This window comes from Danio rerio, chromosome 18 (genome assembly GCF_052040795.2).
Source record: "Danio rerio strain M-AB ecotype USA chromosome 18, GRCz13ab, whole genome shotgun sequence".
Classification (NCBI taxonomy): Eukaryota; Metazoa; Chordata; class Actinopteri; order Cypriniformes; family Danionidae; genus Danio; species Danio rerio.
In genome coordinates this window covers 8,804,168-8,827,513 of record NC_141038.1, presented here as the reverse complement: position 1 = coordinate 8,827,513, position 23,346 = coordinate 8,804,168, and the positions used below count along the sequence as shown (strand labels likewise).

At 34.8% G+C, this 23,346-nt stretch overlaps 3 protein-coding genes across 9 annotated transcripts in view; 2 read left to right on the top strand and 1 right to left on the bottom strand.

The window, feature by feature from the left end:
* rabl2 (RAB, member of RAS oncogene family-like 2) overlaps positions 1 to 4,941 on the bottom strand; it is a 10,461-nt gene extending 5,520 nt beyond the window's left edge. The window contains 4 exon segments of one of the 2 annotated variants that reach the window (NM_001044963.2): positions 834 to 913; positions 1,038 to 1,117; positions 4,255 to 4,284; positions 4,373 to 4,941. In NM_001044963.2, the coding sequence (NP_001038428.1) occupies positions 834 to 913; positions 1,038 to 1,117; positions 4,255 to 4,284; positions 4,373 to 4,473 (291 nt within the window). In that variant the 5' untranslated portion in view covers positions 4,474 to 4,941. 2 annotated transcript variants of the gene reach the window in all.
* On the top strand, positions 4,438 to 23,346 carry trim35-30 (tripartite motif containing 35-30). Of its 6 annotated transcripts, XM_087291375.1 has the most exons (9): positions 7,486 to 7,509; positions 10,024 to 10,210; positions 10,952 to 11,052; positions 12,993 to 13,447; positions 18,193 to 18,288; positions 18,376 to 18,606; positions 18,853 to 18,875; positions 18,955 to 19,073; positions 21,748 to 23,346. In XM_087291375.1, the coding sequence occupies exons 1-9, from the start codon at positions 7,503 to 7,505 to the stop codon at positions 22,281 to 22,283; spliced, it is 1,755 nt and encodes a 584-aa protein (XP_087147501.1). In that variant the 5' UTR covers positions 7,486 to 7,502; the 3' UTR covers positions 22,284 to 23,346. The 6 variants fall into 6 exon arrangements, 5 of the variants coding, with proteins under 5 accessions (XP_087147502.1, XP_087147504.1, XP_087147501.1 ...); XM_087291376.1 differs by lacking the exons at positions 7,486 to 7,509; positions 10,024 to 10,210 and adding an exon at positions 4,438 to 5,011 and having other exon boundaries at positions 10,952 to 11,114; XM_087291377.1 differs by lacking the exon at positions 7,486 to 7,509 and having other exon boundaries at positions 10,952 to 11,114.
* LOC101882393 (uncharacterized) overlaps positions 11,162 to 23,346 on the top strand; it is a 768,785-nt gene continuing 756,600 nt past the window's right edge. Inside the window, exon 1 of the mRNA XM_087292842.1 lies at positions 11,162 to 11,295. The gene's annotated coding sequence lies outside the window, so the exon portion shown is untranslated. The remainder of the gene's footprint in view (positions 11,296 to 23,346) is intronic.

Here is a 23,346-nt window from a genome sequence, read left to right as displayed (position 1 = left end):
TTACACCAAATTACATCTTTAGACAACAAAATTAATTCAGCTTTATTTGTATAGCGCTTTTACAATGTAGATTGTGTCAAAGCAGCTTCACATAAATGGTCATAGTAACTGGAACAGTGTGGTTCAGTAACTGGAACAGTGTAGTTCAGTTTTTAGTGTTTAAGTTCAGTTCAGTTCAGTTTAGCTCAGTTCAGTGTGATTTAATCATTACTGAGAGTTCAAACACTGAATTAAGTTATGGTCTATAAAAAGTCTAAATGAACTCGTCCTAACTGAATTAAAATTATCTGGAGTATTATTTGCAACCCCAGGCTCAGTCTGAAAACGTAGTCCCATGGATGTTTCTGGAGACTGCAAATTATGTAGCTGGAGGTACGTATGGCTGCATTTCATTTCTTAAGTGAACGCTACGGTGCGGTATGATGCCGTTCCTTTCCGCGATTTCCCGCCGCAACCAGTTTGTCCAGTTAGCTCGTCGTGTATGCTGACGGACTTGAGATGCAGAGAGGAGCTGACCACGACGACGATGACCGGCCTCTCGTGGATTCACAAAAAAAAAATGCAAAAATACGTACCTCCTTGGACGTATTTCGCAGTCTCCAGAAACGTCCACGGGACTACGTTTTCAGAATGAGCCTGGGTTGATTATTTGATATCATTAAATTAAAAAATCTGAAAGCTAATAATAAACATAAAATTGACAAGAAATGCACTTAAAAATGTAACTATAATGAAATATAATTTTTTTTAAAAGTCTGTTTTACTACATTAAAAATCAACAAAATGGAGAACAACTAATTCTAAAACACCAACATCTGAGTGGTTTCTCTTACCATGACACAAGCATGAGATTTATGATAGTACGACGGGTGCATGCTTCGAAAACGCTCCTGTCCTGCAGTATCCCAGAAATCTGTGATGCAGATAGACATGTGCTTAACAGCACAGCTTCAACCCACACTTTAAAGTTATTATGTACTCAAAACCTGAACGCTAAACATTGCAATACACAATTGTACAACCGACCAACTACTCACCAACTAGAATGGTCTGTCCATTGATGGTGGTGGTGTATTTGTACAGAGTCAAAGCGTAAGTGGAGAGTTGCTGAGGCCGACTGATACATTCAGTTAAGATTCTGTCAACTTCCAGAAACACATTTGTACATTTGAGTGTGTATGCATGTGTTTGAGTAAAACACTTTTTATGATATACAATACAATACTGCCCAAATTTGTAATAACAACGTTATAAATTAAAGCAATTTTTTTGTGAAGGAGGTATGAAATCTACATTTGGTGGGGAAGACTCATTTTTCAAATACAACTATTAAAATGATTTGTATTTCGGAACAATTCTTTTCTGTAATTTTCTTGAAAAATAATAAATAATACATCTTCAAGATGCCAAAATTTGTATTGTGAGGAAATGTTAGTAAAGCTTTTTTATTTTTAGAACACAATTCGGCTGAAAAGTATCGGCTGACTGAAACCAAAATTTAATTTTCTGAAAACTAAAAAAGCTAAGGGTAAAGATTTTTTTTCTAAAACTCTGGCAACAGTGTTGTCCTGTGGACACAACAACTGAAGCTTTTGCCTAATGATGTTAGCATGTTCACTGTTTTCTCCTTTCGCATTAACCAACACGGCTGGGTTCACACCAAATGCGGAAGATGCGAATGAGGCAAATTCTGCATGCAAACGCATTGCGTTTTCCCCATTGCTTTAAACCGCAGGACAGTATTTAACTTTAAACTGTTTTATACACAGATGTACGTGTGCTTATGGACATGGACTTATTATTTTTTTGACACTCAACCACTCTCAATGGAGTTATGATAACCCAAAACGCCATTGGCTGTTTTTTTTTTAAGGGGAGGAGCTACACTATGCCCCACCCTCTCAAAATAAGCAAGTTATTTCATATTACAAAAATTTGTTACACTGAAATTTACTGTACATTTTGAGATGTTCTACTTGAATTACTTGCTTTAAAATGTGCATTTTTATTCGACTTTAACGTAATCTTAACTAAAAAATAAATAGATGGTTTATCGCAGCTCTGCCAGTGGAAGTGGTTGAGCTCAAGAACATTAAGGTAAAGTCTAGATCGGATACGTGGCCAGCCGGAAATGCGATATGCACATCAATATAGCAGCATTTTTTATGACACTGTATAACAGTAATTTAAATTTTTACAGTACTGTGATGGTTGGGGGTAGGCATTAAAAAATACAATTTATTGGGTTATTTAATAGATAACAAATAGTACTTGGTACACCTACTGTTTTTACATTATTGTGATGATTGGGTTTAGGGTAGGGGTAGTGGTAGGGGTTGACGTTAAAAGAATACAATAAATGGGAAATTTAATATATAATTTTATATAATTTAATATATCTATAATTTAATATATCTCATTAACTTCCGGCCGTAACCATATCCAATCTTGCAACAACTGAACATCAAATGAAAAGCAAATGAGAAGTGTCTTGAAGGGGGCGTGGCATGTCAGTTACTAGAACGCATTTGATTGATCAAGATTTGATGAGAAACTGAAGTACGAGGTGACGTGAAAAAATCGTTTATGAATTTAAGTGGAAGTGACTAACTGCAAGTGATCAGAGATTGGAAAAATTTGTTTCACACTTAACCCTTCTCTAAGAAATAGAAAGCTTTAGCATCTTTATTAGACTGAAATAACCTCTATTTCTCATGTCATATTTCACTGGAATAATTTATTTAATGACATTCCTTGGAAGATTGTGTGGTCTTTACCCAACAAATTTTTAATTACAAATAAGGTTAAAGAGGTTTCCTTCAAATTGCTACATTGAGTTTATCCAGTGAATGTTTATATTAAAAAAATGCATCATGAAAAGGATCCCCTTTGTAACTTTTGTGGAATAATAGATGAATCTGTCGATCATCTTTTTTGGTAATGTGCCCATGTCAAGATTTTTTGGAGAGAATTCACTTTATTTATTTGTAAATATTTTAAATCATTTTTCTTTGTCATACAAGGATGTTTAATTTGTTTTTTTATCAATCTGATAAAGTTAAAGATAAATATTTTCTAATAAATCTATTTATTTTACAAGCAAAATTTTTTATACACAATTGCAAGTTTTTTTTTGTCTGTAAATGCCCTTTTTTCTTATTTATTTACAAAAATTTAAAATATTATTTAAATACAATCTCTACCTTCAGCAATGTTAAAGCTTTCAGGAGTTCACACTTAGCTGATGATTGGTAATAAGCTAGTTTGGCATGCTGTCCCGGGAGAGAGCCCCGAGCTCAAAAGATCCTTGAGCCCGGAGCTCCCTCCTTTTGCAAGGCGAGAGGGGAGTTTGAGCTCGGGTAGATCTCGAGAACCTCCCTGCTCCTCCTGCTACATAAGGATTGCTAAGGTGATGTGTTGCTGACAGAATTGAATTTGGTGCTAATTTGGTTTAGTCAATTTACTTAAGTCTCATGTTTTTGCGAGTGTGGGAGGAAACCGGAGGACCCGGGGAAAACCCACGCAAGCACGGGGAGAACATGAACTCCACACGAAAATGCTGTCCGGTTGGGTGGATACCCGAGTCGGAGGCATTTTTTTGCTGTGAGGCCACAGTGCTAGCCACTGGGCCGCCGTGCTGCCCTGTAGAAAAGAGGAGAAGAAGGGGTGGAAGGGGGGATTCTTCGAGACGAAGATGACTAAAGGGAAGATGTTTGGTTATTTATACTGGGTTAGGAATAGTCTGATTGGTGGTTCGTACATTAGCTTGACTCGGGGCCAGCCGTGTCAATCATAAGCACGAGATCCCCTCGAAATTAGTTTATGAATAAACTTCACTTAAAATCAATAACACTATGTGAAACCTACAGTATTGTCTCTTTTCTATAAATCCCAGCGGGCTGTATTATATGTGACCTTTTAAACATCACTGTGGACTTGCTTTAAGATAGATTTAAAGTGATTTTTGTCTTTCATATTCCCCCTGGCATGATCTTTTGTTTCTCTCTTTGTTTTGTTCCGTTGTCTACTTTAGTTGTTATTGGAGTTGCACATTTTCTGTTTTGTACTCTAGTTGAACGTTCCACACAAAAAAACTGCAAACTTTGGATGTTTATATCAATTTTACATTTTTTAACCGTGAATTTTGTCACTGTTTGGTAGATAACAGATAACAGTTATCACACGCTAGATAACAGATTAATAAAGGGACTACACCGAAAAGAAAATGAATTAATGAATAACGACAAAGGATACTATCCATCCATGAGGAATCGCTCCATAAGCCTGCAAATAAATGATCAAAGAATGTATTCAACAAAACATAACCTTACCAATGATAGAAATGAACAGTTTAGCAACACATGAAGCATACTTGGACTTCCCCACAGCGCTGTCTCCGAGGCAGATGATCTTCACTTGCTCATCAGAGTCATATTTGTCCAGGTCCAGGTCAGAATTTCCTCCTGCGTCCATGGCGAGAGTCCCGAGCCGCGGCAGCAGGAGTTTAACACTGAGCCTCTTACAGCCGCGGGATTAACTGCAGATAACAGCCGATAGGAGAGCTCCTACACCCGCTGCTTCACTCCATCACAAACTCTCTAGCTCCCCGCACACCATTTACTTCATATTCACGATAGACAATGACAGAAACAACAGCGAATGTTATATTCCCTGATGTAAACCGACAGTGGCTAGCCTGCTGGCTAATTAGCAGATTAGCGCGTTTGTTTCTCGAGCTTTATAACCTACTGCGTTAAATCCGTATTGTCTAGAGTACGTTATTGTCTAAAAGTCTTCCCAAGATGTGTTTAGAGCACGTCGTATGTTTGTTAGCATTAATCGCTGAACTGTGGATGACAAAGCATCGCAATCTTGTGCTGAAAAATCTGAATCTGCTTCCAGAAAATCCTCTGTGAACATGCACGACAACAACACGTCTCTAAGCAACGCCAGGACCCGTGAAGTGGCGCCAACGGCCAGGCTGCCTTTGAAACTGCCTGCTTCTTTTCAGGTTTAAAGTTTTTTACAGCCATTGGTTTAAAGGTATATTTCACCCAAAAAATGAAAGTTATTATTATAAGTTTATTCTTCTTCATGTGGCTTTAAACCTTTATGAGTTTCCTTTGTTGAACACAAATATATTTTGAGGAATGTTGGTTTCTGGTGTTAACTTCCATTGTAACATTAGTAAGTCACGTTATGGAAGTTGACTGGTGCCATAGATATTTACATTTAATGTCTCATACGCTATTGTCTATTGGAAGGAATGCATCAAGAGCCGCCATTTTAGTACAGAGTAGCACTTCTTTGAAATGAATGTGGGACCAAGGTGCGAGGACTTGCCGTCTGGAGCAATAGATATATATACACATATATAGATATATCCAGAGTTTTCCCTGTGGTCAATATGCAAATATTTTATAAATTACGAAATTTACAATTTGACATAACTTTTCTACATCGATGGATTTTTTTTGGCATTGCCAACAAAGAGTGTGTTTGTGCGCATGGAAATGTACTATTCACCCTACCTGTTTAATTTGATCTATGCCATGTCCTGAAACACACCCCCTCTCCTGCTTTCACTTCTAGGGAGTGATTCGTTTGTGAATGAATCTCCGTTATGAATGACTCATGCGAACCATCGATAACCCTGCGTCTCAATGTGCATATCCACCTTTCTGATCTGTACATAACATTTGTAATATTCAATAATTTAGGGTGGACATTGTGCACATTGAGGCGCAGGCACTGTTGTGTTATCATAAGTTACTTTAAAAACTAGCTGTTATTTCACTTAGCCGACAATAATACAAGCTTCTGGCACCGCAGCATCTTGTTGCCATATTTCATTTACATAGTTTGCTTATTTTATTCAACAAAACTAGCATCAGTCTATATTTAGTGCGAGTTTGTGCTACTTTGCCTTATAGTCAGTGCAGTAAGTGACTGTATTATCATCTATACTCGTTGAGCACAAACGTTCATAACATACAAAATCGTAAAAAGCTAAATCTTACCTATGAAATGTTCTGCCTTTATGCTTTGTTTTCTTTGTTCGCTTATTACTACACCCATACGCAGTGCAGAGGTCCAACATCTTTAGATTGGCGTTAGTTAGTGCGATTGAATGACATTTGTCCTGGGAGCACTGTACAAATGTGGCGGCGCTATTGACGCATGCGATATCTAATGTATATATCTATAGGTATCAGACCAAACAAGAAGCACTGCTTTAAATTCTGTTTTTCTGCTCCATGTTTTTAAAATATGGAAATTAATTTTACCTCAGTATTTTCAATAGTACTTCTGCCTGCTGCTAATGATGGTGCCTGCATTTAAACGGTCTTCCGTCTCTTTTTACGCTTTAACAACCAAATGGATGATTAAGTCTATTTAACTGATTAGAATTAAATTATATTACAACACTGATGCTGTAAGATGAACCTTATGAGTCACATTAACCTTTCACCGAAGTTCATCATTGGCTGAAAAACACTAGCTGTGCATAAACCCCATTGGTGCAAGCTATCGTTACTAGCATAATTCAAAATATCTGCTTTTTTGCTCAACAGAAGAAATAAACTAGGCTTTAAACGAATGAGGGTTGAGTAAATGATTATATTTCTTTATTTTAGGGTAAACTATCCCTTTACTTTATCCTTTGCTTTTGACAGAGTGACAGAAAGGAAATACTGGTATCGGTGTCCCCCAAGGGTCAGTTCTTGGTCCACTTCTCTTTAGTATTTATGTGTTGCCTCTTGGTCAAACCCTGCGAAAATTTGATATTAGTTATCATTGCTATGCTGATGACACTCAGCTTTATATTAGCACTTCTCCAAATTTATTAGCATCTATGTCTACGCTTAACGCTTGCTTAATTGAAATTAAAGCCTGGATGTAACAATAATTATTATACAGTAATTATTTTAAACTGAATAGTTCAAAAACCGAGATGTTATTGATTGGGCATTCTTCTAAAATAAATAGATATAGGGAATTTGAGTTAACAGTTGATGAGTCTGTCTTATTACCATCTCCGCAGGTGTTCTCCTCGATGCTCAGCTTAGTCTGAAGCCTCATTTTAAACATTTAACTAACACAGTCTTTAATCATTTTAGAAATATAGCCCGCATACGTCCTTTCCTCTCGAGGCCTGATGCTGGAAGACTTGTCTTTGCTTTTATAATGTCTCGTTTGTATTTTTGCTACTCTCTGTTTGGCAACTAATTCTCTCAAAATTTTACAATACATCCAAAATTCTGCTGCACGTGTGTTGACATACATCATCTCGGCCTCACATTACTCCTGTTTTCCAACTGCTTCACTTGCTGCCCGTCAAGTCTCGTATTGATTTTTAGACATTGATTTTAACATTTAAAGCTGTTCATGGTTCTGCTCCGGGTTACATTTGTGACTTGATATCTATTTCTTGTGCCTCTCGCTGTCTACGCTCTGCCTCGGGTACTACGCTGTTTCAGCCTCATTGTAAACTCAGCACCATGGGAGGTAGGGCATTCTCTTACCATGCACCCACACTTGGACATCCTAGGTCAGTTTTTAATTTGTGTTATCTCTTACTGTGTTTTTACAGTATTTTTTATTGTATTACTGTGCTTTGTTGTGCCTTGTAAGCACTTTGGGTCTTAGAAAAGTGTCTTATAAATAAAATTTATTATTATTATTATTATTACTAGTAGCTACTAATGAAAAATATTTTAAATCTTGGCTCTATGTTAGAATAGTACATTAGATGAAAGCAACATAAACTTTTTTGTGTCTAAATAGATCTTAATTCCATACTAGAAATAGAACATTCATAGTATTCATAAAACAGGAAGAGCAGGTCTGTGTCCAGGGTGAGTTCGGCTGGTTTGAAAGACCCATTGCTTAATGACAAAAGTCCATAATTTGTCCCATGCATGAGATCGTTTGCACTAATTTGACTGCTGTACCATCATAAATTGTGAAAATGACCCATTGAAAAAGGCTTTAAGACCAAGCCAAATCCTCTGTTGACCCTCACATTGGTGTAACTTCAGTCAGTCAGTTTTGGCCAATGCAAACTTTTATATTCCATGAGTCCAACATCCAGCTGTGCAAGAAAACATACAATTAGATGTAAGTGAAGTCATTTTTCGCTACTGTAGTTTTTGTAAATTAGGAAAACATTTTGCAAGTAGCGTTTATTTTAAATCTTGGACCTTATTCTTGAAACAAAAGCATGATAGATAAAAAGGTGTGAAGCATCAAAAGCAGCCCATATTACAATTGATTTAAATACTAATTTGGCTATTGTTGTTATCCGGGAATTTTTTGTCAAATAAAAGTCATAAAGCTCTTTTATTATTATTATGTTTTATTTTTTTATTATTTAAATAGCCAAATTCTGACAGAGGAAATGTAATGGAAATGAGGAAAGGTGAATGTGCTGGCTGGTTTGTTATTTACCTAATAAATTACAATAGGCTACAATTTTTAATATAAAACTTTAACATTCCTGTGTTTTATTTTGTAATGATATATGATGTATTTGTTTTTATAAATATTTATTCAGATTTATTTATTCAAAATCTTTTAGAAATATTTTATTAAATTAAAAAGTGTGGTTATGATGACCATTTGACAAGCTAATATCAGCTCAAAAATTGTGCTTCAAATGTCTCTAAAATGCAGTTTTGAAATATCATAATTAAATAGAAAATGAGGTGAATAACTGCGAAAACGTCCACATTTTAAGAAAAAAGAACCACTCCTTTCATCAGGCTGGCTACGGGCCTGAAGTGTGCTCCCAGCTGACAGGGAACATTCTCAGAACATTCCTGAAAAGTTGTGTCAATTTAGCATGTCACATCATTAAAATAAATCTTGAACAGTCTTGTAATGTTGACAGAAAAAACATTTTTAGAACATGTTCCTGGAATGTCTTCAGGGCGTCAGTTCTGAACATCATAATGTTGATAAAAAATGTTCATAGAACATTAATGTTACAAGACTGGACTGGAATAAAAAAAAAATTTATAATGATACGGACAAACAGGAACTTTAATACAAAGTTTAAACAAAACTGTACATCTCAGTTTTCTAATAACTTTCCACAATTATGTTTTTGTAACTTACTAATATTAGGGAATTTGATTTGTATAATGTGAATGGACGTTGGGGTGTCATGGTGTCAGCAAGAGGTCGCTGGTTCGAACCCCGGCTGGGTCAGTTGGAATTTCTGTGTGGAGTTTACATGTTCTCCCCATGTTGGCTTGGGTCCAAATACATGTAGTATGGGGGAATTCGGTAAGCTAAAATGTCCGTATATGTGCGTGAATGTGCGTGAAGGGTGTTTCCCAGTGATGGGTTGCAGCTGGAAGGGCATCCGCTGCATAAAACATATGCTGGATAAGTTGGTGATTCATTCCGCTGTGGCCACCCCTGATGAACAAAGGGACTAAGCCGAAGGAAAACAAATGAATGAATAGAACGTTGTAAAAACATTTTAATAACATTATTGTAACCAAACGATAATGTTAATATAACAGCAACAAAAACATATTTTAAAAGTTCACAAAAGATTTCATTTTAACGTTTTAAATTACTGCACTGGGGAAAAAAATGCTGGTTGTCTTACATTTTAAAGCTGAATCAAATTAACTTTATGGGTTCATTGAACTTACATTACGCTAAACTGACTTAAAACAGCTTGTGCAACTTATAAAATTAAGTTAGAACATGATTAACTTACTTTAGCAAGTGACAATGACCTAAAACATATGCTGTCAGGACTAATTGATCATATCATTTTTTACAGTGTGGTAACATTAGGGGAACATTTTCAGAACGTTAAATTGTAAACTGGGTTGATCACTGCGTCTGGATTTTCAAAAACTCATAAACAGGATGTGAGCTCAGAGTGTCTGAATTCATTGTTGGCTATTCATAAAACAATATGTAAACCGAGCATGATGTCCAAATTTGTATGATTCAAAGCTTCACTGCTTGTGATTAATGACTGTATTTTTGTTTTGATAGTTCCTCAGTGTGGGTGGCACGGTGGCTCAGTGGTTAGCACTGTCGCCTCCACAGCAAGAAGCACTGGTTTGAGTCCTGACTGGGCCAGTAGGCATTTCTGTATGGAGTTTGCATGTTCTCCATCTATTGGCGTGGGTTTACACCAGGTGCTCTGGTTTCCCCCACATTCCAAAGACATGCACTATAGGTGAATTTAATAAACTAAACTGGCCCTTGTGTTTGAGTGTGTGTGAATGAGTGTGTGTATGGATGTTTTTCATTGCATTGCAGCTGGAAGGGCATCCGCTGTGTAAATGCTGGATAAGTTGGCGGTTCATTCCGCTGTGGCGACCCTTGTTGAATAAAGGGACTGAGCTGAAGGAAAAGGAATGAATGAATGAGTTCCTCTACTTTTATTCTTACTTATGCCTTATATTATCATCATAAAAATGTTGCAATTTTGTGGATTCAGACATTTATTATTCTTTAGTGTTGAAAATGCATAATATTGTGGGGAAACACTGATGATGACAGGTGAATTGACACATTTATACACACTTTTTAATCATCTGTCATAACCAAATAAAGCAGCTATATACCATACAATATTTGAGAACTAACTTTTACTAAAAACAGAATCAATTTAAGCATTATTTTAGTTTAAAATAATTATTCATCCCTTGCAGTCAACTTTAACCTATTTTTTGACCTTCCTGGAAACAAATAGTAGAAAGAGTACCAAGAATGATTTCCTTGTGTTTGACAAATTGCCTGTCAGTAATATCAAACTCAATAATCTTACCTTTGAAGTGTGAGAAAGCGGTACGTTACAGAATGTCGTCTTGGTCACATTCTTGACTTTGAGAATACACAGTACAGCAAAAATGTTATATACAGATCTACTCGATGAATAATCTGATAGAAAAGTAAAGCTTCTTCTTTCCCACAGGGTCACTGAGTGCATGAACAGGACAGAACAGGATGGATCCAGATTTTACCATCCTACATACAGTACAAAAACAAGAATGATGGATGTGTCTCACAACATCTGTAAACACAACTCAGCATTTATAGGCCACTTACCTGTACATGTTCAGTTGTGTTTATAGACTGTAAGTGTTTATTATATTCTTATATATAATAACAATAATCTAAATAAGCTAACCACTGGACCATAACAGTTGTACAATAAGAAGTAACTCATCAGAGTTATATCATCATTAACCTGCAGGCTGGCAGTATATAATAAGAGCAGAGCTGCGGTAAAATAATGAATAAGAAGACTGTGGTCAAGTAAATAAATTAATTAATTTAAAAAGTGACTGCTGAGAGCAACAGATTCTGGAGTTATGGACACCGGCCCTCGCGGCCAAAAAACGGACCGGCCCACCGGGAATTCTCCCGGTCCTCCCGATTAGCCAATCCGGGCCTGCCCCAACCCCAACCCTCAGTGACATCACTTGTAGAAGAAGTGGTGAAAAGACATATTTAAAATGTGCCTGTGAGGTTTGGGTTAGGGTAGGGGTAGGGTTTGGCCATTACCATTACCGGTCAAAAGTTAGGAGGAGGTTTTTTATTTTGTAAATTTAAAAAGCTAAATTAAGTTTAATATATAATAGTTTATATAGCTTGCAACCACTTAAAGATGTATTATATTGTAAAAAACTTATATGGCCTAATCCTACCCCTACCACTAAACCCAATCCTCACAGGTACATTTTTAAATATGCCACGTTTTTTTTTTTTTTTTAAGAAAACTATTCTGTTCATCAAGACAGCATTTATTAAATGTAAAAAATGTTTTTAAAATATTTGTTACAATATGAAATAACTGCTTTCTTATTGTATGTAGTTTTTTAAAATTATTCCTGCAGTCATTATTGCTTTTATCACTATTACCACTAATAATAATAATAATAATAATAATAATAATAATAGTAATAGTAATAATAATAACAATTCATATTAAAGTGATTTCTGAAGGTTCATGTGAGTCTGACGACTGCAGTAATGAAGCTGAAAATTCATCTTTAAATCACTGGAATAAATGATTAAATTAAATTACAAACTACTTTTAAACAGTTATTTTATAGTGCAAAAAATTTCACAATTTTACAATGTGTACTGTGTTTTTGATTAAATAAATGCAACCTTGCTGAGCAGGAGAAGCTTATTTTAAAACATTTAAAAATCCTATACTGACCCCAAACTTTTGACCAAAGTGTAAGTGTTTTACAGTATACAATACACTGAAAGGCAGTGGCGCAGTAGGTAGTGCTGTCGCCCTACAGCAAGAAGGTCACTGGTTCGAACCTCGGCTCAGTTGGTGTTTCTGTGTGGAGTTCGCATGTTCTCCCTGCCTTCGCGTGGGTTTCCTCCGGGTGCTCCGGTTAGGCTAAATTGTGTGTGTGTGTGCGTGCGTGCGTGCGTGCGTGCGTGCGTGCGTGCGTGCGTGCGTGTTTTTCCCAGAGATGGGTTGCGGCTGGAAGGGCATCTGCTGCGTAAAAACTTGCTGGATAAGTTGGCGGTTCATTCCGCTTTGGTGACCCCGGATTAATAAAGGGACTAAGCCGACAAAAAAAATAATGAATGAAGGAATAATACACTGATCAAAAAATGATTAATTGGATTTAGGCCTACTTAATTATTAAGTGGATTTAAATAACCAAAGTAAGTTGAATATAGTATAGTTTGCAACCACTTAAAAACATAGTAAATATAATGAATCATTTTTTTAGTGTATACTGTAAAAAACACTTATGGCCTAACCCAACCATTAAACATAAACCTCACAGGCACTTTTTTAAATTAGTTTTTTTTTTTAAATATGCCGTCAAATATGTTTAAGCATTTTAAATAACGAGGACACATTTTTTTAAGGTAACTGGTTAACATTTTTTCTCAGAGCATGCTCTTGTAAGCTCCACCCTCTATCTCTAGGCATGAGGGATGTAAACACAGCTGACAGAAAGTTCTCTGCTCACTGACAGCTGGACCAGACACACACCGAACACCAAGAGGAGGAAGAGCTGTGAGAATGGCTGACCGTGGACAGTCCATCACAGAGGAGGATTTCTACTGCCCCATCTGCTGCGACATCTTCAGAGATCCAGTCCTGCTCCCCTGCTCCCACAGCACCTGCAACATCTGCATCAAGACCTTCTGGAACCGGCGAGGTTCTCGAGAGTGTCCCATCTGCAGAGTGGTCTCCCCTAGCCCCAATCCCCCTATAAACATCATGCTGAGGAACATGTGTGAACTGATGAGGGAGGAGGTGCCCCAGGAGCCACCACAGGACAGTGTGGGTTTCTGCAGTCTGCATAAAGAACCGCTGGATTTCTTCTGCACTCAAGACCAGGTGATGATTTGTGGAAAATGCAGAAGCACTACAGTGCACAAGAACCACCACATCCGTTCTGCTGAAGACGCTTCACAGGACCTCAGGGTGAGTAACAGCTCAGATATACACCTTTAAAAGGTCAGTTCACTAAAAACTAAGATTGATCTACACATCCAGGGGTGGTTTTAAACATTTATGAGTTTCTTTAATCTGTTGAACACAAAATAAGATGTTTTAAAGAAAGATGAAGACTTGCAAACATTGACACAGATACTTTGGTGGTCAATAGTTTCCAACATTTTTCAAAATATCTTCTCAGGGTGAGAAAACAGCTCAAATATACACTTTTAAAGGGATATGAATATGCACTCTCCCTGAAGTGGTTCTAAACCTTTATGAGCTTCTTTATTTAGTCGGACACAAAATAAGATATTTTGAAAAATGTTGGAAACCTGTAACCACTGACTTCCATAGTAGAAAAAACAAATACCTTTGAGGTTCATGTTTACCGGTTTCCAACATCTTTCAAAATATCTTTTCAGGGTGAGAAAACACTTCACCTTTTATTCTCTCTCAAGTCAAAGGTGTTGGGAGTTTCTTTTTAATGTTGAGCACAAAAGAAGATGTTTTGAAGAATGCTAAAAAGCTGCAAACATCGGCACAGATACTATGCAAGACAATGGTTTCTAACATTTTTGAAAATATCTTTTCTGAGTGAGAAAACAGCTCAAATATACACCTTTAAAGGTCTGTTCACTAAAAATGAACATTTACTCTCCTGAAGTGGTTTTAAACCTTTATGACTTTCTTTATTATGTTGAATACAAAAGAAGATATTTTGAAAAATGTTGGAAACCTGTAACCACCAACTTCCATAGTAAGAAAAACAAATACCTTGGAGGTCAATGTTTACCGGTTTGCAACATTTTTTTAAAATATCGTTTTAGGGGTGAGAAAACATTCACCTTTTATTCTCTCTCAAGTGATTTCAAACTTGTTACAGATTATTTCTACTGTTGAACACAAAAGATGTTTTGAAGAAAGCTGAAAACCTGCAAACACTGACTTCTATAAAACAGATACTATGGAAGTCAGTTGTTTCCAACATTTTTTCGAAATATCTAGGGTGAGACAACAGCTCAAATATACCTTTAAAGGGATAGTTCACAAAAAACAATGCTCTATTTACTCACCCTATAAGTGGTTCTAAACTTTAATGGGTTTCTTTATTTTGTTGAACACAAAAGAAGATATTTTGAAAAATGACTTTCATAGTAGGAAAATTCAACAATTCAAAATATCATCTCAGGGTGAGAAAATAGCTAAAATATACACCTCTAAAGCACTACAAAATGAACATGAACACTTCCTTAAGTGGTTCTAAACTTTTATGAGTTTCTTTTAATCACTAATATTTTTTTCTTTTTATAAAAAGTTATTTTTGAAAAATGTTGGAAGCTTGTAACCAATGACTTTTATAGTAGGAAAAATAAATACCTTGTAGGTCAATGGGTGTGGGTTTCAAACATTTTTCAAAATATATTTTGTGCTCAACAGAAGAAAGAAACTTAAACAGTTTTGGAACAAGTAAAGGGTGAGTAAATAATGACAGACGTTTCATTTTTGGGTCAACCATTCCTTTAAGTGCATCTTTTTTTCCATTCATATCAGTTTGTGTCTATAGATTTTTATTATAGTATATATTTCTCACCCATAAATCTTCACTTCAGCAGCATTTTTATTTATATGGTAGACTCTAAAACATGCTGTTATTTTTTCTTTTTTCAAAATATGTACAAATCCAACAGTTCCTTTAAAATGAATTGAAAAAAAATTAATTGGGTTTGTCCATGTTTGACCCAATGTATATTCATTCATTCATTTTCCTTCAGCTTAGTCCCTTTATTCATCAGGGGTCACCAAAGCGTAATGAATCGCCAACTTATCCAGCATATGTTTTACACAGCGGATGCCCTTCCAGTTGCAACCCAGGACTGGAAAACACCCATACACACTCATAAACTATGGCCAATTTAGTTTATTCAATTCACCGATAGCCTATGTCTTTGGACTGTCAGGGTAACAGGAGCACCTGGTGGAAACCCACGCCAACACGGGGAGAACATGCAAACTCCCCACAGAAATGCTAATTAACCCAGCCAGGACTCGAACCAGCAAACTTCTTGCTTTGAGGCGACAGTGTCGCCCCTCCCTTTAATGTAAATGTAATGAAGAATTAAAACAATTCAGCAGTGCATCTGTATTCTGAAGATTTTTACTGAGAAATATGTTAGTTTAACATCCCTTTTATTCAACAAAAAATGCTATTTATTTTTCTGATTGTCAGTAGATATATCTTATGAATTATGGTGAATTATGACTCCCAAAATCCCCTTTGTGAAATCCTTTTCTGTGTGTTAGAAAAGAAACGCTCAAATGTTTTTGCTAGAAGTTTACAAATTTGCACATATTTAAGGAATTTCTACCTTATCTGCATATTTAAACAAAGCATTGTAGTAAAAAATGAAGTAGAAAAAAACTTTAAGTTATGTGAACTATAACCCTTTTCATTGTGGGTCAGTCCCAGTGATTGTGGGTGTATAAAATAAAATAAAATAAAATAAAATAAAATAAAATAAAATAAAATAAAATAAAATAGAATAGAATTGAATTGAATTGTATTGAATTAAATTAAATTAAGTTTAGTCGGGGGCGTCTGATCGCCTAACCGCAAGATGGTCAGTGATTCGAGCCTCGGCTGTGTCAGTTGACATTTCGGTGTGGAGTTTGCATGTTTACCCGTGTTCACGTAGGTTTACCATGTTCACGTAGGTTTACCATGTTCACGTAGGTTTCCTTCCCCTACAAGTTCAAAGACATACGCTTTAGGTGAATTGGGTAAACTAAATTGTCCGTACTGTATGTGTGTGAATGAGTGTGTAAGAGTGTTTTCCAGTGCAGCTGGAAAGGCATCCACTGCATAAAAAACCTAAGGGGCTAAAAAAGGGACTATGCCAAAAAGAAAATGAATGAACAAATGTAAAATAAAAAATTAAAACAAAAAATTAAATAAAACTGAAATAAATAATTACTTGAAAATAAGTTGAAGTTGAAGTAAAATGGACCTTGAAACCTACATTTTTAATGCAAATTTTAAACTTGACATTGCTGGAAATTTTTACAAATATAATTTTCAATGTCATCTCATTTGCATATTGTAGTAACAATTGTTGTACAATTTAGCAGTTTTTAGTGTAATGTGCTTTTACCCAGTTTTTATTCTTGGTCAAACGTTGTTGGACATCTCAATGATGCTATTATTTTAAATAAATATAGAATAAAATAATTAACTGAATACATAAATACAACTAATCTATACAATAACTAAAATTAAAACCAAAAAATTATATATCCTAAAAATGACATAAATTAAATGTAAATGTTAGGTGAGAAATAAATAAAATAAAAATGTTGTGTTGACCACTAAATATTAAGATTATATTGAAGTACTAAAATTACTAAAACCAAAACCCAAATATAATAAAGTTAAGTCTAAATATAAAATAATAAATAAAAATATTAGAATAAAAAACTTAAATAAATGAAGAGTTGCAAAAAATGTTTGTAAAAGTCCTAAAATTACAAATAAATAAATAAAGCTGCAAAAATATAAAAAATAAGAATTGTGAATGATTTTTATTTTCTAGTAATATGCAAATTTATTAATATTTAATGAATTACTGCTATATTTGAATATTAAACAAAACATTGTAGAAACAATTGTGGTTAAAAAAGCAATGTTTAATGTACTGTAAACTTTTACCCAGTTTCCATTCTGGGTCAAACTCTCTAGCTTGCGGAAGATCTCAGTGATTTTGGCTGTCAGAATTTATTGGATCGAAAAAAAGCATTGACATATAAAAGATGTCTTGTCAAACTGGTCTCAGCACAGTAAGAGCCCTTATATGACACATGTTCTCAGACTTGCAAAAACAAAGTTTCATGGGAACTTGCTGATAAAGTCAAATATTGGCTGTAAAACAACCCGTTTGACTTTTGTAAACAAAGCTGGCAAAATCGTCACGTAAAAGATGAACATGGTGATAATACACTGTCAAAACATCTGAGCATCACTAGCTGAAACCAAATGTTACAGAAACATGTCTGGAACTATTCAAAAAGGTTTTAATAAAATAAAATAAAGGTGGCTCAGTGGTTAGCACTGTCACCTCACAGCAATAAGGTCACTGGTTCGAGCCCCAAACCATGCCAGTTGGTATTTCTGTGTGGAGGTTGCATGTTCTCCCCGTGTTAGTGTGGGTTTCCTCCGGGTGCTCCAGTTCCCCCCCACAGTCCAAAGACATGCAGTACAGGTGAATTGATTAAACTAATAATGTGTGTGTAATAAACTAAGTGTGTGTGGGTGTACTAGGTTGCAGCTGGAAGGGCACCGGCTATGTAAAACAAATACTGGATAAGTTGGTGGTTCATTCCGCCGTGGCGACCCCTGAAAAATAAGAGACTAAGCCCAAGGAAAATGAATGAATGGATAAAATTGAAATAAAATAAAATATCTAAATAAATAATTCAAAAATATAAAAATTTCAGGTTTTTTATTGTTAATAAATTTGCAATAATTAAAAAAAATCTTATTTCACATTGTCATTTTGGGGTATTGAGTGTAGAATGTTGAGGAAATAAATGAATGTAATAAATTTTGGAATAAGACTGTAAGTGCTATGATTACTTTCCTGATGCTCTGTAAGTCATTTAAATTAGTCGTTTTTTGAGTGTGTATTACTATAAGTATTACAACAAAATGTTCCCTTTCTGACTTGTATTCCCTCCAGCAAGAGCTCCAGATGAAGCTGAAGACCTTTCTAGAGAAGCTCAGAGACTACGAGCATTGTAAACAGTCCTGGGATGAAACAGCAGAGTTCATTAAGGTGAGAAACAGCAGAAACTTCCAGCATTTACTCACAGATTGTGCCGTATGAACATCTGAGTCTGATTCTGATTCTGCCCATGTCCAGAGGCAAAGCCAGCTCACAGAAACCCAAATTAGAGATGCGTTTAAGAAGCTTCATCAGTTCCTGGAAGGCGAAGAATCGGCTCGGGTGATGGCTCTGAGGAGAGAGGAAGAGCAGAAGAACGAGATCATTAAACAGAAGATGCAGGAGATCCAGTCAGGGATGTTTTCTCTCTCACACATTATTGAGTCCATCGAGGAGCAGCTGCAGAGGAATGCCTACCCCTTTCTCTTGGTGAGGAGCGTTTCATTCGATTAATTAAAGAATTGGAAAATAGATACAGTTAAAGTCCAAATTATTCGCTCTCCTGTGAATTTTTTTTCTTTTTTTTAAATATTTTTCAAATGATGTTTAACAGAGCAAGGGAACTTTTCACAGTATTTCCTATAATATTTTTTCTTCTGGAGAAAGTCGTTTATGTTTTATGTCTAGAAAAAAAAAGCAGTTTTAATTTTTTTATCTACATTTATTTATTTCTAGAACTACAAGACTACAATAGACATGTAAGATGAAGCTTTTTTTTCTTTAACAAGATCTAAATACAAACCCACATCAAGTACTGACTACTAAATGTTTTTTCAGGACAAAGTGTTCACTGCGAGATCAGACTGGACCCTCAGGAATGCTCATTAATGTTGCAGAGCATGTGGGTAACGTGACGTTCAAAGTGTCAAAGAAACTACATGAAAACATTCGATACAGTGAGTACTGAGCAGATACAAATCTTCTTATCTGTACTATTAAGTGCCCCTATTATTCCTCTCCAGATTGTATCTTTCATATATTGTGTAATGTAAAAAGGCTATTTGTGTATGTAGCTGATGTATAAAGTTCTGAAGATCAAAGTCACTCATGTCCTCTTAAATTTGCATAATGCCAGTCTGTGATCTTCATTGGCTGAGAGCAAATCTGTTTGAAACTGGAGCTGGTGCTTGTGTTGTCCACAAATCATTTTCTGATCTGCAAAATGAAAATCTGTGTTTGTAACGGCTCAGTAAGAGCTGAAATTTAGATATGGTAATGAGGGTAGGTTTATACCAATCACACAGCAGACTGGGCCAATCAGATAACTAAACAGAGCAGGCTTGGCTGTTGAGAGTGAGGAGTTATGCATGGGTTTGAGTAAAATTTCCAATGCTTTTACTAGTTGTAATTAAAAATCCACCAAATATTATTAAAATATCGGTACCAAGCGGGCATCAAAATAACATCAAAACATTTAAAAATGCTAATCAATTGGCTACCTTGATGTCAAATTGACATTTTATTTTATTTATTTATTTATACAGGTACAATGTACAACATGACATGTGATGTCAGAATTAGCTATAAAGCTAATTTACATCCGCAGTCCCGTCAATGTAAACATTAAACTGACACCTAACAATGGCATCACAAATCGATTAAGGGACTGTGGTGTAATAGATTTTTGACACTGTTTAAATGCCATTGGTAGATGTCATTACTTTGGTGGTAAATGTGTGGATGTCAAATCAACGTCAAGGATTTGACATCAAATCAATTTGCATTTTTGACGCCATCCTTGATGTCATTTTTAAATTTGCACACTGGGTTAGTTATATAGATTTTAAAATTGTCTAAAACATGCTAGGTGTTTGTTATTTTATGCCAAAACCGCTCATACATGGTTATGTATAGTAAAACATATTATTTATTTCATTATGTAAACTACTGATGGTATTTCTTTCAACTTTAAAATACAGATGTTGTCATATAGAGCGTTTTTATTTACATAAAATGCCAAAAAGTCTCAAAATCTTTTTAGACATCTTCATATTAAATATTAGGTAAAATTTCGAAGAAATGTCATCAGACAATGTCGTATACTGTAAAAACATCTGTAAATTAACAGTTTTCTGTATTTTGTGATTCGTGTTTTTTATGATTTTCAGTATTTTGATTTGCATTATGGGACCTTGAAAAACTTTTAACCTTAAAAAGTTGGAAAAAGTGACCTTTATGAACATTTTTAATAGTTTAAAAGTACTATATTGTCTGGATTGGTGTTATGTTTCATGTTGCAAAACCCTTGTAATAAACTGCCAGTACAGTTTCTGTTATTTTCCAGAATTATTTCTCTATATATTATTTATTATACATATTATATTATCATATCAAACTACTAAAATGTCAATAAAAGTCACTTTGTTCAACTGTAGGGTTGAATTTTTAACATCAAAAGTCGAATGAGCAAAGGTCAACGCACCGTTAAAGCAATTCACAACAATAAATAAACGGAAAATTTGGTGAATCACAAAATACAGAAACTATTAATTAACAGATATTTTTACAGTGTAGAATAAAATAAATATTAACATTTTACTAAAACTAAGAACGAATAAATCTAGTAAATGTATGTTTAGTTGCTGTATATTATCAGAAGGTTGACCTTGGATATATAAACCTGTTGTAAAAAAATATCTGTTAAATAACAGTTTCCGTATTTTGTGATTCACAAGTGTTTATTTACGGTTGAAAATTGCACTATGGGAGCTTAATCTCTGCTCTGTCGACTTTTGATGTTGTAAAAATCAACTCTACAGTTAAACAAAGTGACTTATTTACATTTTAGTAGTTTGAAATAATAAAATATATACAAAGTAATATATAGAGAAGTAAGTCGGTAAAATAATAGAAAATGCACTGGCAGTGTATTACAAGGTTTATGTAGCGTTATATACACAGACCCAGACCCAAAACCCAGACAATTTATCACTTTAAACTATTAAAAATGGTAATAAAAGTAACTTTTTAAAAAACTTTTCAAGGTTAAAAGTTGTTGGACGACTATATAATGAAAAGATGAGACTGAAGATGTGCAAAAGCATTACAACATATTTAGATATGTATATTTAGAGGTTACTTAACCTATCACCTCTGTAATTTGAGGCAACTACAGTGTAACACAATGTAACTTGATGTACAAATATATTTAATTATTATTTATTTATTTATTTTACTTATTTTCTTTTAATTAATATTATTATTATTTATTATATATATATATATATATATATATATATATATATATATATATATATATATATATATATATATATATATATATATATATATATCATTTCATTATAATTTCATTTTCCTATGTACTCCCTCATCTGTAAGGGGCTAAATTGTTGGGGAAGGGGTTGTTCTGGAAAAATATATATTAAAAAATTTTAAATAAAAATTTCCAAAAAAAAAAAAAGTTGTTGGACGAAAGATCAAGGTCCTATGAAGCAATTCAAAAGCATAAATAAACAGGGAAATTAAAAATATGAATCACAAAATAAGAAAAACCACTCATTTACAGATATTTTAGAAGACTGTAATAAAAAAGTATCTCTTTCCTCACAGACCCAGTAACCTTTGACCCCAACACCGGCCATCCTTACCTGCTGGTGTCGGATGATCTGACCACTATCACATACTCTGACGAACACTTCCAGCAGCTTCCAGCAAACCCCGAAAGATATGACGGCTACACCAGTATTCTCGGTTCTGAGGGCTTCACCGCAGGGTCTCACACCTGGGACGTGGAGGTGGGCGACAACACAGCGTGGGCCATCGGAGTGATCACAGAATCCACTTACAAAAACAGACTCAACCACTTCAGGATGGGCATGTGGTATGTGGGCTTTTGCAATGGTAAATACGGGAAGGGGTATTCTCCAGAGGCCATCACGCTGCTGCGAGTCAGCCAGAAAATTAAGAGGATCAGGGTGAAGCTGGACTGGGATAAGGGTAAAGTCACATTCATCGACTCGGACCGCAATATCAGTCTGCATGTGTTTAAACACACTTTCACAGAGAGAGTGTTTCCTTATTTTTATGTTCACTGTATGAAGCATCCGCTGAGGATCGTACCATTGAAGACTGCAGTGGAAACATAATTATTGCCAATATGAGTTTATTAGAGCTATATGTAAGATTTATATATGTATTATTAATATTTTTGAAAATTTGTGAAGAGTTTGTGGAAAAACAAGTTCCCCAAATTCCTTTTTTAGTCTATAGACTGTTTTTTTAATGTGAACTCAGAATGCATGATGTAGATAATAATGATGTCGTTTTAATTATGAGTTTATAAAGGCAATTTTTCATGTATTATGCCGCGGTCACATTAGAGCTTGCAAAATTCTGTCGTACGGTGCTGCGAAAAAGGGGTGGGATTAAACGAGATGATTAGACTTTTAAAAAAGGGAATGATTGGTCCATATTTTTAATTTCAGTACAGAGGTCATGTATTGATTCTCTATTGGTTTCATGCAGTCACGTGATGCGATTTTGCTGGTCAGAGTTCACCATGCTGGTGAAACTTGTAACTTGAGTTTTCGTTTCCGGTCTGCCGCATTCACATGCGCATGTGCATGGATGGAAGTCAATGGGGTGAAAAAGTGCAGTGTGACCTCGGCTTTAATCATGTGTTATTGACAATTTGTGAAGATTTTGTTAAATAAAAAAAGTGTAAAAATTCCCCAAATTACTTTTATAGTCTATAGACGGATTTTATGTGAACTCAGAATGCATAACATAGATAATAATGATGTTATTTTACATATGAGTTTTAATTATGTCAATTTTTTTTATTAATTATGTGTTATTGATAATTTGTGAACAGTTTGTAAAAAAAACAAAGTGTAAAAATTCCTCAACTTCCTTAGTTGATGTGGACGTCTAAAGACTGATATTTATGTGAACTCAGAATGTGTAATGCCAATTATAAATTGTTGTTTAAATTATATAAGTTCATAAGAGCTATATGTAAGATTTTATGTATTAATTACTTTTTATTAATAATTTGTAGTTTAATATTTTTTTACAGTTTGTAAAAAAAAGTGTAAAAGATTTGGTTGATGTGGAAGTCTATAGACTGATTTTGTGAACTCAGAATGCAAATGTAAATAATTATAGTTGTTTTAATGATAGGACTTTATAAAAGCCATTTTTAACGAA

Coding starts and splice junctions, on each gene's coding strand:
- trim35-30 (XM_087291375.1), top strand. Junction 10,211..10,951: donor TCCAAAGACATGCACTATAG/GTGAATTTAATA, acceptor TCTTTCCCACAG/GGTCACTGAGTGCATGAACA. Junction 18,876..18,954: donor TACAAGACTACAATAGACAT/GTAAGATGAAGC, acceptor ATGTTTTTTCAG/GACAAAGTGTTCACTGCGAG.